The 17305-nt window shown below is 35.3% G+C and overlaps 1 protein-coding gene across 1 annotated transcript in view; it reads right to left on the bottom strand.

The window, feature by feature from the left end:
* LOC140505813 (sodium channel protein type 9 subunit alpha-like) overlaps positions 1 to 17305 on the bottom strand; it is a 146665-nt gene that overhangs the window by 11187 nt on the left and 118173 nt on the right. Inside the window, 8 exon segments of the mRNA XM_072612198.1 lie at positions 1389 to 1659; positions 5732 to 5836; positions 8191 to 8321; positions 9696 to 9753; positions 13050 to 13331; positions 14027 to 14131; positions 14544 to 14717; positions 15902 to 16056. Coding sequence (XP_072468299.1) covers positions 1389 to 1659; positions 5732 to 5836; positions 8191 to 8321; positions 9696 to 9753; positions 13050 to 13331; positions 14027 to 14131; positions 14544 to 14717; positions 15902 to 16056 — 1281 coding nt within the window.

A 17305-nucleotide genomic window follows, 5' to 3' on the forward strand; every position in this document is an offset into this window, starting at 1 on the left:
ATGATATGAAGATAAGAAAGCATAAGGCATGTTTACGTAGAAAAGGAACATAAAGTCATCCAGTTTGGAGATAAAGGTTTGTATTGGAGAGCAGTGAAAAGTAAGATTATAAAACTAGATTGGATCCAGATGATAAAAGGTTGGTGTGAGCCCATAGTAAGTACTTAATAAATTAGCATTCTTAAATATTAACCCCTGCCTTCTCCCAATGTGTCCTGTGATCCAGTGACGCTATCCCTCCAGCTCTTTCTTAAAGAAGACAGATCTCTACTCCAGCTCTTTTCACTGGCTGTCTTCCATGATTAGAAAGTTCCTCCTTCTCAACTTCACCTACTGGCATCTCTAGATTCCTTCAAGTCCTAACAAAAAATCCTACCTTTTGCAGGAAGCTTGTCCCATTATCTGTTGTTTCTGGTGCTTCCACTCTGTTGATTATTTCCAGTTTATTCCCTATATGCCTTGTGACTTCAATACTGTCTTAGTCTTCAGACAGAGTCTTTGAGATTAGTGACTATTTATTACCTTTCTTTGTATCCCTAGAGATTACCACAGTGTCTGTCACATAACAGATGCTTAAAAATGTTTAGTGAATGAATGAATGATTATTCAACATCAACTACCAGGGTAAAATTTAGTAGCTAAATTCTAAAACAGAGGATCCTGGACATGAAGACACATAGATCCAGAATTACAAAAGTGAGCACTGGAATGCTCCATATAGGGCAGTCTGAACCTAAAAAACAATCTTCTCTATAGTATTCAGTTATATTCATAACACATTTTATTAAACTCAATGCCTGAAATAAAAAGATAAAAAACAAATTAATCATTAAAAAGTGATCAGCTGGCCTTTATTTGAAAATGTCCATTGAAGGGGAACCCATTGCCTTCTAAATAGCTCATTCCATTTTGGGACAGTTCTAATTACAAGCAAGTTTTTCCTTATATCAAGCCCAAATCTACCCCTGCAACTTCCATCCATAGTTCCTGGTTTTATTGTACTGAACTAAGTAGAGTAAGTTTTCATTCCTCTCCTACATGGCATCCTTGCAACTACTTGAGGATTACCTCTCTATTTTCTCTTTTTCAGGATAAACATTCCCAATTCTTCCTCTAGTCAATCCTTGTACGTCAGGATCTCTTGGAGCTTTGCCCTGCTGCTCACTCACTTATTAATGTGGTTGCCTATATCTTTCTTGAACTTTGATACCCAGAACTGAACACAGTCTTTCAGATATGATCCAACCAAGGTAAAGTATAAAAAGTATAAAAAATTTCTTCCTTCAAAACTATTGATAATATTTTGGAAAAGATTCAAGAATCTTAAGGTCTTTCCTGTCTGATTTAAGATCAGTCTAAATTGACACATGAAAAGTAAACATCCTTACCCATAATGGAAAGATGGACTACCACAAAATCAAAGATGTTCCAGACTATGGTAAAGTAGTATTGGCGAAGGCCGATGAGTTTCAGCACACATTCTCCCACAAAGAGACCAATGAACACCAGGTTGATCTGGTACAAAATGTTGCTTGTATAGGGACTCTGGGTATCCGTCTCCACCATCATGGTCACCATATTAAGAAGGATGAATATTATAACAGTGATCTCAAAAGCATCTTTGGTGACTAGGTCAAATACATATCCCTGGAATTTGTTCTGAAATAATGGAGTGAATATCAAACTGTAATTAAAAGCATTAGACTTAAAAAACTCATGTAATTAAACTATAATTATATATTTTAACCCATTTGATTTGATCATATTTAATAAATTTTAGACACTCACTACAGTAAGTCCCATGAGAAAGATGTTTTTGCCAATAGTGTATCATTATAGTGCCTGCAATGCTCATGAATTTTCAACTGGTGGTAATATCAAATGATTTATCTCTTTTACTGTCTTCAACTTCTTCATCAAGTGATTAATGATCAATAAACAGTCACTGAAATGCACTACTGAACCTCTTGAATTAAATCTGTAATATATTTTTTTTAATATTTCATAATGTAAACAATACTATATTAATTTTCTTACTTTGCAAATTTTGCCTTCTTTCCATTTGGGTTATTAAACAAAAGCATTTGTATCAAAATGCACTTCCCCTACCAATCCTTATATATTATTTCACTCACTAATTCCTTAATACATCTAGTACTCAGACATAATTGCATACATAAATAGAAATATTCTACTGCTTTGTATAACAATATTTTTCAAGATTCATTAAAAAAATACTGAACAATAGATTCCCTAGAGCTTGAATATCACATTGATGATTTAACTAAGTGAGCAATCAAAATGCTCCTACTAGATGCAATGCATTCTGTTAGGTGCTGGAAGTGAGGCTGGAAACTTACAAATGCAAATCTATAAGATAAAAGAACATACTTAAACATCTGTAGCAAACATCCCACATTACTCCAATGACACAAATTTTGGGGAAAATTATAATAAAATAATAGATGTTAATATTTAGAATCTCTACCAGATCTGTCTTCTGATAAAAAGACAGAAGAAAATAGGGAAATAAATTCAAGATAAATGAAGAGAGATTAAGGGAGTACCAAATGTCCACCAATATTAATTCATTTCTTTGGGCTGAGCTACATTCTAGCATAATTAGGTGGCACGGTAGATAGAGCACTGGTTCTGGAATCAGAAAGTCCTGAGTTTAAATCTGATCTCAGATCCTCACTAGCTTTGTGACTCTGGCAAGTTCTTTAACCTATGTTTGCTTCAGTTTTCTTACATATGAAACAGTAATAATAACAGCACATATATCTCAGAGTTGTTGTGAGGATCAAATGAAATAATAATTGTAAAGCACTTAGCCTTATCTGGCACATAGTGTGATATAAATGTTAGCTGTCATTAGCTATAATTAAAAAATTTAGCCCAATTTCTGACTTAATATCAATCTTTGTAAAATGGAGAATAGAAAACAGACATGAAGGAAAGAGATTATTGTTACATGCTTATAAAGGGGAGGGGGGGCTAGATTCTTTAAAATACAGGTGAGTAAATTGCTAGGCATAAACTCTAAGATCAAAGATGAGCAAAAAGCTACCACATAAGCCAAAATATATAACAGCACGTTTTTGTGTTAACACAAAATAGGTAATGATTGAACTAATAATGAATGGTATATGGATAATGTAATGTAATATTACTGAGATGCAAGAAATGATGAACATAAGAAAATTTTGGGAAGTCTTAAATGAAGTGATACCACATGGAATAAGTAGAACTAGGAAATCAATATAGAAATGAAACTAAATATATACATACATATATATATTTATACATGTACATATCTGATCAGTTGGAAGCTGTACACAAAGTAAATAAATACAGGAAATTACAAATATGGGAAACACTTGTGGACAAAAGCTATACATAGAAAAGACAAACATGAAGGAATCACATAGATTACACAGAAGGGCATTTCATGTATTCTGTGTGGTGGGACTATCAATTTTTTCTACTGATGGACCCTTGCTGTCCTTGTAGACTCACTCTTTGTCTTGTGTGCTAAAGAATCTCTGTGAATCATGGGACTATAGGTCAACATTGCCCTCTTTTTCCTGTGTTGGCTTCCACACATAATTGATAGGACATAAGGTTGTACACAATGAAGGGGCTGGAGTTAATGATCTATAAGGTCCCTTATAATCATAAGATGATAGGATACAAGAAACTCGAGAAATATTTATTGAATTAATTATTGAACTCGGAAAAAACTGTAGTACATTTATTTGATAAGGGACTTATTTCTTAAATGTATAGGGAGGTGTGCCAAATCTATAAAAATAAGTCATTACCCAAATTGAAAAATGGCCAGAATAGCCAGTTTTCAGAAAAAGAAATCCAAGCTATCAATGATTATATAAAAATGTTCTAATTCACTAATAATTAGAGAAATTCAAATTAAAACAACTCTTAAAAATCACACCTATCAGACTGGTTAACATTAAAAAACAGAAAGTGACAAATGCTGAACAGAATATGGAAAAAATGGGTACATCCATGCACTATTGGTGAAATAGGAGCCTGGTCTGACCAGTATAGAGAACAATGTGGGATTATGCCCAGAGGATTATAAAACTGTGTATACCCTTTGATAAAACAATATCACTAACTAGATTTATATCCCAAAGAGTACAAAGGAAAAGGGAAATGATCTATTTGTCAAATATGTGTGTGTATATATGTATATATATATACATATATACACACACATGCACACACATGATCTTTTGGTTGTGGCAAAGAATTGGAAAATCAGTTTACACTCATTCAATGAAGAATTACTGAACAAGTTGTGGTTTATGATTGTGATGGAATATTATTGCGCTAGAAGGAAAAATGAACAGAGAGGTTTCAGAAAAACCTGGGAAGATTTACATAAACTGGTGTAAAGTGAAGTGAGAAGGAACAGTAAAATATTGTACATAGTAACAGCAATGCTGCAATTATGATCAACTATGAAAAACTTAGCTACTTTGATCAATAGAATGATCCAAAAAATTCCCAAGGGTTTACGATGAAAAATGTTCCTTATCTCTAGAAAGTGAACTGATCAATTCTGAATACAGATTGAAGTGTATTGTTTTTCACTTTGTTTTCTTTTTTTTATAATATGGCTAATATGGAGATATATTTTACATGACATCACAAGTATAATGGATATATTGCTTGACTTCTCAGTGGGTGGGAGAAGGGTTGGAGTGAGGAAGCAGTAAAATTTGGAACACAAAATTTAAAAAAAAGATTGCTAAAAAGAAGGTATGTACTAACAGACTGCTCTACTATTCTACTCTCCCTCTTTATGATTTCCCAGACTAAAACTTTCTACCCTGGCTATCATCCCCCCAGTTTGGATTGTCTCCCCCACTGGAATGTAAGCTCCTTGAATGCTGAAACTCTCATATTTGTATCTGTATTCTCAGCTCTCAGCATAGCCCCTAGAACATAATAAATGCTTTTCATCTTAAAAAAAAGATATTATGTGCAGTATAGAATAAATTCAAGATAAATGAAGAGAGATTAAGAGAGTACCTAATGTCCATCAATATTAATTCATTTCTTCGGGCTGAGCTACATTCTAGCTTAATTAGGTGGCACGGTAGATAGAGCACTGGTTCTGGAATCAGAAAGTCCTGAGTTTAAATCTGACCTCAGATCCTTACTAGCTCTGTGACTCTGGCAAGTTCTTTAACCTATGTATCCTTAACCAATAAATACCCCCTCACTGGGATATGGAGGTGATCCTTTACTGTCAAAGGAATTGCCTATACGGCACAAGCACTGTTAGGTCCTCTTAAGTGGAAAAAAGCAAGGACTACTCATCCATCTTGCTGAAAGGCTCATTGACAAAGGTTTCATTTTTGTTGCTGATTTTTTTTTCTGGTCCCAGTAATTCAGGAAACTAATCACTTTAAGGAATGAAAGAGTTGAATCTAACAGTGGTAGAGGAGTCACACACTTCATCAAGAACACGAATGACTATAATTTCTATACTACACAAAAGGACAGCAGAACTGGAATAAGTTCTAAAACTATAAATTATTAATATGACAGCACTATGGCAGATGGTCAAAAATGAGAGGAGAGATTCGTATACTATAAAACTCATCAGCTTCTCTTTTTTGAAAAAAAAAAAGGTTTTCAAGGATGTAATAAAAACAGTCTTCTAACAATCTGGATGAGAGGTGGATATTTTGCTTACCCGTGGCCGAGGTATCGGATTTGGGGGTTTCCCATGCCCCAATTTTTTTATCAAATTGCAGTATTTCTTCTGATTCTCTGTCATGAAGACACCTAGACCATTGATGTAAAAAATAAAAGAAAGAAAACTATAAAATACTATTTCTTGTCTCAATTTTACCCAATCAATGAATACTCATTTTTGGAGCCATGATAGTAGAGAATTTTGTCTCTTTAAAATGAACTGCACCCCTATAGCACTAAATAAAAACCTCTCTTAAGGAAATTATGCATTTTCATGTAGCTCCATGTATATACAAGGATATACATACATAAAATGCCCAGACTGCTTATGTCAAGAATGATAGATTGATTCATCAACTGATGGTGGGTTAATCTAGGTGTTATTTAGCCATATTCTTCACTTTCTGCCTACTACTGTTGCTTTCTGAGCATTCTCCTTTTCTTGTCTAGTCGTTCCCAGTTGGGTCCAACCCTTTATGACCTCATTTGGAGATTTCTTGGCAAAGATACAGGAATGGTTCGCCATTTCCTTCTCCAGCTCATTTGACAGATGAAGAAACTGAAGTTGTGCCCAGCATCACAACAGCTGATGTGTCTGAGCCCAGATTTGATCTAAGGAAGACGAGCCTTCTTGTCTCTGGACCTATTGCTTTATGAACCTTTATGAACCACCTAGCTCCATCATAGATATACATAGGTGTATATCCAGGAATATGCATATGCATGTGCATATATGTGCATATATGTGTATATATAATAGCTAGCTTTTATATAGTACTTCTAAGCTTAGGTCAGCCCCTTACAAATATCATCTCATCTTAGTCCTGAAACAACCTGAGGGGGAAGGTGCCACTGCCTCCATTTTACAGATGAGGAAACTGAGGGAGACAGAGCATATCTAAGTGTCTGAGGCCAAATCTGTCCTCTTTCTCACCTCTAACACTTCAATCATTATAATCTCTAGGTGCCTTCATGGTTATATCACCTGTGAACATGTCACATTCCCTTTTTTGAACATACAATAAACTTCACAAGAACATATACTGTATATTAACTAATATTTATATCTCTACTAGCATAGTACTTGGCCTAAAGGCAAAGTTTAATATAATTGCTTTAATCAGTTCTCTTAGCACCTAAAACAGTATTCTGAATGCAATAAGTACCTCATAAAGTTATGTTGAATTCAGTTGAATAAATGACATCTCTAAGATAAAAAATCTGTAATCTAATGGCTTACTGGAGTTTAGGGCTATGGTAAAAATTTTCTCTACTCTAAATACCCAGGTTTTCTCAAGGCCCTTGTAACTATCTTTTTGCTCAAAATAGTCAACCAAAAATTTTCTCAAAGATAACCAATTATTCTTTTAATCAAGTAACACTTTCTTAGACTTTACTGTCCTCAAATTTTACAATATTGATTACCCCTCTCCAAATTCTTAAAACTTGGTTAGTGTGGCTTCTGCTCTATAATATGCTGAGATAGAAGAGGATGGATACAGGGACAGTGGCTTGGAGCAGGATGAAAAAGTTTGAAATAGTAGATATAGGAAATACAATGGCTGATCTTACAGAAAATTAATCTAAAAGCTCTTCAGTAATGGGATGTATATGTGAAATATAAAAAATGCATATACTGTGCACCCATATGTCTCAATCCAGGTATGACCAGTAGTCCATGAGTTGGTAACATCTGTGGAGTTGTAAATTTACAGCTTTAGACTCAGAACAGATGCTATTTTTGTCTCAGGCTTATCAAGTTTTAGAACTGGAAGGAACATTGAAGATAATTTACCCCAGGTCTCATTTAACATATATGCAAGTTGGTTCAGGAAGTCAATAGTTGCAACTTAGAAAAAGTTGTACAACAGGCTTCCTGGCCTACAATGACCCTTCCGCTATACGATGTTGTCTTCCTTTTATCAGTGCTTACTTTGTTTCTTCTTGCTACCAAAAAAAACCCCCAAAGAACCTATACCTGCATTGTTCCCATCTCCAAACTTTTACATTCCTTCCTCACAAGAGGCAACTCTTGGGATCTTTAGTTTCCCTCAAGACTAAGTTCAAACACTACCTTCTCCATGAAGGTTTTTCTGGTCCTTCTCAGCTGCTAGTGTCCCATCCCACAATTCCCTTCTGTCTATTTCATTTACTCCATGCATATATTTGTATCTCTAAATGTTATCTCTACCATTAAAATGTAAAGTCCTTGAGGTTAGGGACTATTATTTTTTTTCTTTTATCCTCAGAGCTTGTCACAGTGTCTAGCACAAAGTAAAGGCTTTATAACTGCTTGTTGATTGATGGATGGTTTGATTTTCCTAGCTTAAAGTGTTCTCTCTCTGCTCAGATCCTCCCAGAGCACTTTGTTTGGAACTCTCCTTAGCTCCAGTCACAGTCTACTCCAGATCATTATTATTATTCATGTAAATGTGGTTTCAGACTTGGAATACTTATCTTTATCTGTTGTTTGAAATGATTAATGACAACACTAATGAAGAAGACCAAGGGGAAGAATAACCCAAAGATAATAAAGTTGACAAAGTAAAGATACACGTAAAGATTGCTCTCATACTCAGGCTGACTTCCTACCTAAAAAGGAAAAGAAAAAAACACAGCAAATATTAGCAATACATCAGTTTAATGCAACAACTTTGATTTAATGCAGTAACTCTCAGGAAAAAGTGTGATCATTTCTTTTCTGTCTTATTATCTGAGGGCTACCATTTTGCTTTGATTTTTTTTTTAAGTTTATTTCCTAGGCTTAAATTAGTCATTCTTACTTTATGTCAATTAACAAATAAACCCTTGGAATGGGAACCAAAGATATTCTGAAAATGAAAGTCCACAGGTTTTGCAAATTATATGAGCTCCACCTTTAATGAGAAAGAACTGCTATGCAATTCAGAGAACAAATATACATTTGAAATAAGGCTATAGTTCCTATCAGTTCTTGTGCAATACACTCTATTTATTTAACAGATTCATTGTTCTTAGCACCTTTTCCTTTAATTGGAAGAATTCTTTTTGAGAGCCTTAGAAACTGAGTTAAAGATAATCCTCAGAGGCAGGAGAGCACATAATAGAAGAAAGTGAAGTGGACATGGAGTTAGGAGATGATGGTTTGAATTCTGCCTCTGACAAAGACTTGCTCTGTGACTGGACAAGTGCTCCGATCTCTCAAAGGCTGTTTCTTTATCTTCAATGTATATAATACTTATACTACCTCCCTCAGAGGGTCAACATGTAGAAAGCATGTTGCATGCTTGAAAGCATTAGATGATTGTGAGTTATTAATGTTGTTTTTTTCTTCCCCTCTTCCCCGGGCAGGGCTTATCCTGTCTGGGTTGGAAGCTCACTCTACCTGTGAACTGCTTCTCACACTATAAGTAACTTCTGCACTTGTGCCCTCTATCTCTGGATGTTTGATTCCTTACAGAACCTTCAACTTGAAGGAGGAAGCTAAAGCCAGCCCCATCTTCAGGCTGTATTGTTGACTCATCACCACAAGACTTCATCTACCACTATGCCCCCTCACTAGGTATCCTCAATTTTCCCCATTAGAACTCCCTTTTAGGTGTTCTCTTCTCCATCAGAATAGGAAGCTCCTTGAGGGACTTCTTTCTGCTTGCATTTGTTCCCTAGTATTTAGCACACTGCCTGACACATAGTAAGTGCATAATAAATATGTTAACTTATTGATTCTGTGGGTAGTGGTGACTGCATCCACTGCAGTGGTAAGAGCACTTAGTTTTCCTTAATCAGAAAATCTAGGTTCGTGCTCTGACTCTCCTACCTCCCAACTGTGTAACTGAGCAAATAATTACACTTCTTGAGCCTCAGTTCCTGGAAGATGAGGATGATGATACCTGTACTAAGGATCTCACAAGGATACATATTGTGAAGAATCTAGTTAATTTGAAATATGAATAGCTATTATTAGGTGATATATTGTCCCATACTTACATCAACTGTATCAGCAGCTGCATTCATGATATCTAACCATCCTTGAAAGGTGGCCTGCAAACAGTATATTTGTTAAATTTTGCTTCTAGAGATGAGAGTTAAGAACAAGAGAGATGTCAAGCTTAATTTAGGACAGGTTAAAGGTCTTGTTGATGAGTAAATCTTGTCATATTTTAAAATACTGTTTTAACTTAATGTATATATCTAGTTTCAATCTAATTTTTTTCTTCCTTCAAAAATATCACATTTGGCTAGTAAATGTTAAGCTTAGCACTGTACTAACGCTTTTGGGACATTTTGAATATTAGAATTAAACTGTGTATCCTATTTTTGGTCAACAACCACTATCTAAATGTACAATTTGAGATTTGCCAGGTATGGGATTATGGGTAAATCATTTTCACTTCTCAGAGCTCCAATTTTCTCGTCTGTAAAATAGATATTTTAGGGACCACCTATCTGACAATTTACATTAGAAGCAGTAAAAGCAATGGATGTGTGCGCTATCCTCCTCCTCCTCCTCCTCCTTATCATCATCATCCTCAGCTAACAAACTGGTTTTGTTAGTAAGAGTGGAACATAATGAATACAAGACAAAACTGAATTGACAATTCATAAAAGAGAATAAAGACATCTATTGCAACTGCAACACCAGGACTAATCTTACACAAAGGTAAACAGCATGATTTTAGGAAAAAAGACAGAAAGGAGTAGGACATAGAGAGCCATCTTCAGAACCAGGAAGAATTAAGGTCAATTCCTGCCTTTGGCACACATTGGTTGCTGATCTTAGGCAAGACACTTCGCATATTAGTGCTCCATTCCACAGCAGACATGGTGCTAACCTGAATTGGTAGAGGGACTTTTCTCACCCAATAGTTCCCTAGAGCAATTATATCAAGGGTCCCTTTAACTTTCCTTTAGGAAAAAAAACCCATAATAAAACTGCAGTGCCTCAACTCTCCACTTTGTTGATTTCTGAAATCCCACAATTTCAACTTCATGCATTGTCTTAAAAAAATCAATCAGAACACTCTGTGTCCTCTACAAGCCATATTTATTCAAATATATCTATATCTATCTATCTACCCATTTGAAAAAAAATCAATATAATTGGTTTTCTTTGTAGTCCTATATATTTCATTGTATGTATTTAGAAACCCAGTAGGTTCATAAGCGTTACTAGCCTGCCAAAGAGATTAGGTTAAGAACCCCTACAATTACAGCTTATGGTTGGCCTCACCACATTGGTCATTAACCACTGCAGAGAAGCTTGATTCTCCTTTCAATATTTAGGATTCTTCTATACAAGTAAGCTAGAAAACAACTGATTAAATAAAAAGAAAAAGAAAATTATGACATGTTAAATGCCCTATATTCTTTCCACTCCCTCGAATACTCCAACTCTATCTGTCTCTTCTTCAGCACCAGATATGAAAATGCTCAGATATGAAAAATATGTGGTGGCTGTTGAACTTGAGGGAGTGAGTCCACAGTTTGACATACACAGCAACTTGCTTGCACTTGCTAGCACCCTCATTGTGCTAGATGATAAACACATTGCACCCCTTCTCACTTCCTCCCAATGCCTACTTTGGCCTGTAGTTCCTCCTTAAAACAGTTCTAAAATTTCAAAGATATTAAGAACATTCCACTCACAAAAGCAATAAAAACAGATATGTTCCTATGAGATATATAGGAAACAGATTTTGTATCAATTTGTCATAATTGTTCCTCACATGAGACGTTTAAGACCTCCTTGTTCTTCTCTGAATATCTTATTTGTGAATAGCTTTCTTATAACTCAAAGCTCAACAGAATACTTCAGATGTGTCCTGAACAGTCAGTTAGAACCAGCCATAAATCTTGAAAAGAACATTGCCAATAACACAGCCTAAGATTGCATAACCTTTTGTCTTAACATTTATGTCACACTATTAGTTAATTTTCAGATTGTAGTCAATCATCCCCTAGGTCTTTTACATATGGATTGTTGTTATTCTAGATCTTCCTCCATCTAGTATTTGTTTAATTTATTGTTCTAATCTGTATCTGGAAGGATTTCATATTTGTTCTTTTAAAATATCACCCTCTTGCTTTTGTTTCATAAGATTCTGACCTAGTGGTATTTTTGAATGCTGAATTTTTAATTTTTTTAATTTAAAAAATTCATTTTTGAACATTATCTTTATGAATATACCTTCTACATGTTCAATAAAGTAATCAATCAAATAATTGTTGTATGCTAGAGCAGTTTAGAGTAGTGTGTAAGAAACCTGTCCTCTGGGTCAAGAAGACTTGAGTTCAACTTACATCTGATACATATTGGTTGTATGACTTGTTTAAGTCGATCAGCCTCTCACTGGTCCAGACAACTCTCTAAGGCTTTAAATAATAAAGGAGTTGTTCATTTGCACTGATGGAAGAAATTTCCACATAAAGACTGATGAAACAGGTGTAATGGCAATTTAAATGGGAAGATCTTTCCCATTCATTGATGGGCCCATGTGGCCTGCCTGGGTCACATGGAATTCTGAATCACATGGAGCCTGTGGTGGGAGGAGTTTGCTAAATGGGTAGAACAGGAAGGGTGGAACAAGAAGAGGCAGAGCTAGAGCAGAACTGAGAGGAAACTGGTCAGAGTCTACTCAGAGCTAGGAAGGATGTAGGCAAGCAGGCAGCTGGCTAGTGTGAGTGAGAGAGCTTGTTTGTGATTTTGTTTAAGGGAGCTGGTTTGCCTAGGTAAACCCAGCACGGGGAGGGCTTGGGCATGCTGTTGTTCTCTGCATTGTTATTGTGTATAGATCTTTGTTACTATGACGGATTTGGCTTTCTTGTGTCTGAATAAATGTTTTTCTGTCTTCCATGTGGAGAGTCTGTAGTATTTTGCAATTCAGAATTGCACTGTGATATTCATGGCCACCTTAGGCTCTGTGAATATTGCATTGGCACTATAATAGGTTTGGGTAAGAAAAGAAAAAAATGGGTAGAATCCTCTCCCCCACACTCCATCCACTAGAATACTTCTAGAATGGGTCCATTAAAAAAATAAACCTTGAATATATCTTTTCAGTTAGGGGGGACTTCACCAAACTACATCATCATCTAACCTACATTTTTTTCCACAATACCCTGGAGATTTCATAAAATTTTTTCAAATATACTTCCATTTTTATATTTGTTTGTAAACTCATAATCAAACAATGGAAAAATAAAATCTTGATTGTTATTCCTCCATACATTTTGGGAAAAATATACTCAGATAGGAATGTGTATGTGTGTATATATGTGCATGTATGCACACAACATGCATACACACACACGAGTCCACACACATGAAAACCACTTACTAATTGAAGGAGAGAAAGGTAACCATTTCTAACATTGTCAAAATTTGCTTTTCCGTTCTTCCACTGCACATCTCCCCTACTACTGATGAGCATCATACATTCAGAAAAGTTGGTTACAATAGTCCTGGAAAGTCTTTCACCAGTTGTGATGTTAACACATTTGTAGAACTTGCCAGCAAACAAGTTAACTCCCATTAGGCTAAAAAATAGCCAACACATATAGCAGACCAGAAGTGCTTTCAGGATGGATGGAACTGCTTTTAAAAAAATTTGCAAAACCACCTAGAAAAAAAGAAATAACAGATGACCAAATTAATATCATCTAAACATATTAACCAATTTTGCCATCTGATCAATAGAACTATTGCTATTCTAAGAATAATTGCATTATATAAGAATTAGGAAAGTCAAACTCATATTCATGTTACAAATATATGTATATATACTCTCTTTTAAATAACTGATATCTCTATTAAAACAGTATGACCTAGTGGACAGAGAACTAGGCAGGAAGGAAGAAGTTATGGATTCATTTTTTACCTCTCGCATTTATTGTATGACCTTGAACAAGTTGCTTAACCTCTTAATGTTCTAAGCAAATATCTAAGAATTTCAGTGGAGGCACCAAGCAGCTCCAGTAGAGTTAATTTCCTCATCAGGGAGTATTCTATACCATTAAAATCACAGTCTCAATAGAAAAAAAGAAAAAGTAAACAGAAAAAGCAGAATTTCTTCTGAACCTTCCAAATATATCTTTCTATACCAAACATGTATGTTATGAGATGCAAAGATAGGAGATCTAAGTGATAAAAACTGATTTTGAATCTGCATGAATTTATGCAATGGAATTGCAAACTGTCAGTTTTGAGACTACAGAATGATATATATTTTGGCATTTGTAGAAAGTCTTACCTTCCACATGGTGCATATTACTTTGGTTTCATGGATAGATTAATGTAGAAAATTTTGTTTCTTACCCTTACTTCTTCATATACACATAAGATTCTTAGCATCCGAAGAGACTTCAGAGTAGCAAGTGTTGAGTATCCTAGATAATTGGCTACCAAACTAACTAAAGAGACCTATGTGGAAACAAAGATAAATATTTCATAATTATCATTTAAAACCCCTCCACAAAATGAAAAAGACATTGCTCCAATGATCCAGTTCTGAAACCATAGCCTTATCCAACATATCCAATTAGCTGCCAAATATTTTCTTTAACCTCCAAAACATATCTTGTATATTTCCCTTCTTTCTCTTCATGTGACCATAAACCCCAGTTGAGGCCCCGTGAAGAAGCCTTTATCCAAGAGTACTGCAATAAACTTCTAATTAGTCTTCTTGTCTTAAGTCTCTCTGTGACTGAATAGCAGTCTCTACATAGCTGCCAAAATTTTAGTTCTTAATATAGTAAATTATTAATAAATCCTTATTGATTTGAATATTTGAAACAGATGAATAGTCTTTTAAAATCTGATTAAGTGTACTTACATTAACAACCAAGAATTCTAGCCAGCACCAGACATTACTGAAATATGTTTTATATCCATATGCCATCCATTTTAGAAGCATCTCTAAAATGAAGATATAAGTGAAGATCATGTCGCCATATTCTAGAATAATTTTGATAGTTTTTCTCTTTTCAATGTATATATCTTCAAAGATCTGTGTACAAATAAGGCAAATGATTAATACAAGTACAATTTGTAATTTATAATGAGAGGGGGAAAGGAAATGATTTCTGGTTAAAGAAATGTTGGAAAGGAGGCTAAAATTGTAGGTTCAATCATCCATATAAGTTTCTTCACTCGGCACTGGCTTCAGAGACACAACCAAGACTCTAAGCACTTAGTTACAACTTTATGCCTTTACTTACCAGAGGCTCAGTCAGAATTAGCATACATGAATCTCCAAAATACTATCCAACTAATTTTACTTCAACACACAATAGTTATGTTTGTCAGTAGCAGAGGAAGGAAGGAAGGAAAAGAAGATGAGAAACAAGCATTCATCAAACATTGACTGTATGCCAGACACTGGGCTAAGTGCTTTACTTAATTTGATCCTTACAGTAATCCTGGATATAAATACTGTAATTACCCTCATTTCATAGATGAGGGAATGGAGGTAGACAGAGGTTCAGTGAGTTATCCAGAGTCAAACTGTTAGCAAGTGATGGAAGTGAGATTTGAATGCAGGCATTCGTGGCTCTATCCATTGTGCCATCTCACTGCCTCAATGACACAGGCCAGGGGATGAAACAATATGGGAGACAGAAAGAGGAATGAGCTGCCAGATGAGAATGTGTCAAATACATAAGTAGAGAGGTTGCCTTTGACAAGGGGATTTTTTTCAGACATTCGCATAAAGGAGAAAAATAAAAGACAAGGAAAAATTTGAGGTACTCAGTAAAAAGAGGAAACATAGTGTATAGCTTTGCTTATTTTCACAAAGAAGGGGGTGAGGTCCTCTGTTAGGTAGAACAGCAGCCAGAACATTGTGCCTGAAGTCAGCTAGTCAGCAAGATCTGAGTTCAAATCTGACTTTAGATGTTTATTAGATGCATGACCGTCAGTCAAGTCACTTAGCTTCTATCTGCCTCAGTTTCCTTAGATGTCAAATGGTGATAATAATAGCACCTACTTCCAGGGTGGATATAAGGATCAAGTGAGTTAATATTTGTAAAGCACTTAGCATAATGACTGGCACATAACAGACACAATAAATTATTGTTTTATGTCTTCCCCTACCAGGAAGTATGATATGATAGGAGGGATATGAGAGAGTGAGAAAATAATTTTAGAACAAATGTTCCCATCAGTGTCATCCTTGCACACTATTTCACTTACCAAAGCAGCACAGCTGAGAAAGATGATGAGAACTATGGAAATCTCAAAGCACCCATGTTTAACCGTCCGATAGCAGGTTTTCCTAAGGTTCCACCAAATCTTTCCTTTCTTAGATTTCACATTGGCTTCACAGTAAGGGAACCTCCTAATACAACCTATTAAAAATAACATTGTAATGAAAAACAAAACATCAGATGATGGATTAAATAATTCTTTTTAGGCCCCAAATTTAATCTCAGTAGTTATTTGTCAAATTTTCATCTGTTCTCTCTAGTAGGATTAATACAAAAGTTCCTGGAAGAGAAAAAAACAGAGTTCAGAACATACTTGGAAGGGAGTCAGTTGTAAGAAGAATGGAAAGGTAGGAAGGGGTTACATTATGAATGGCTTTAAAAACTAAACAGAATATTTTATATTTGGTCCTGGGGGAAATAGGGAGCTATTGGAGTTTATTTAAAAAGAAGGTGACATGGTCACATTTGCACTTTAGGAAAATTGATTTGAGAGCTAAATGAAGGATGGATTAGAATGGTGGAGAGATTTGAGGCAGATCAATGAGCAGACTACTGCCTGTTCAAGTGTGCAGTAAAGAGGATTTCAACTAATGTGGTAGATATGCCAGAAGAGAGAAGGTGGTATATATGAGAGATTTAAGTAAATAGGAAGATAGGATATGACAACTGACCATTTTGGGCAGATGACACTTAGACTGTCAGTTGAGGTTATTAGGATGATGGTGGTACCCTTCACAGTAGTAGGAAAGTCAGAAAGAGGTGAGGGTTTTTGGGGAAAAATAATGAGTTCAGTTTTGGACATATTGAGTATAAGATATGATGTCTAAATGGCAGTTGGAGACACAAGATTGGAAGTTGAGGACAAAGGTTAGAACTAGACAAGTAGGCCTGAAAGTCATATATGTATGTATGCATATGCATACACGTGTATATGTATATACATATATGTACATATATGTATGGATATATCCCTAATTAAAACCTTGGAGCTGATGAGATCGCCAGATGAAATAAAAGAAGAAAGAGAAGAGAAGAAGGTCTAAGACAGAACCGTGGCAGACAACCATGGTTGGTGGGCATGGCTTAGATGAAGATATACAAAAAAAATAGAGGAGTGGTTAGACAGACAGAAAGAGAAGTAGGAGAGAATTTCACCAAAACCTAAAGTGAAGATATTATCAAGAAGATGAATGTTATTGGTAGTATCAAAGGCTTCAGAAATCAAGAAGAATTAAGACGGAAAAAAGGTCAACAGATTTGGCAATTAAGAGAGCATAAGTATGGAAAGAACAACCTCAGTTGAAGAATAAGGTTGGAAGCCAAACTGTAAAGAATTAAGAAGAAAGTGAAAGAAAAGAAAGTGGTGATGAATTCTTCAAGGAGTTAAGCC

The sequence above is a fragment of the Notamacropus eugenii genome, chromosome 5 (assembly GCF_028372415.1).
Source record: "Notamacropus eugenii isolate mMacEug1 chromosome 5, mMacEug1.pri_v2, whole genome shotgun sequence".
Taxonomy (NCBI): domain Eukaryota; kingdom Metazoa; phylum Chordata; class Mammalia; order Diprotodontia; family Macropodidae; genus Notamacropus; species Notamacropus eugenii.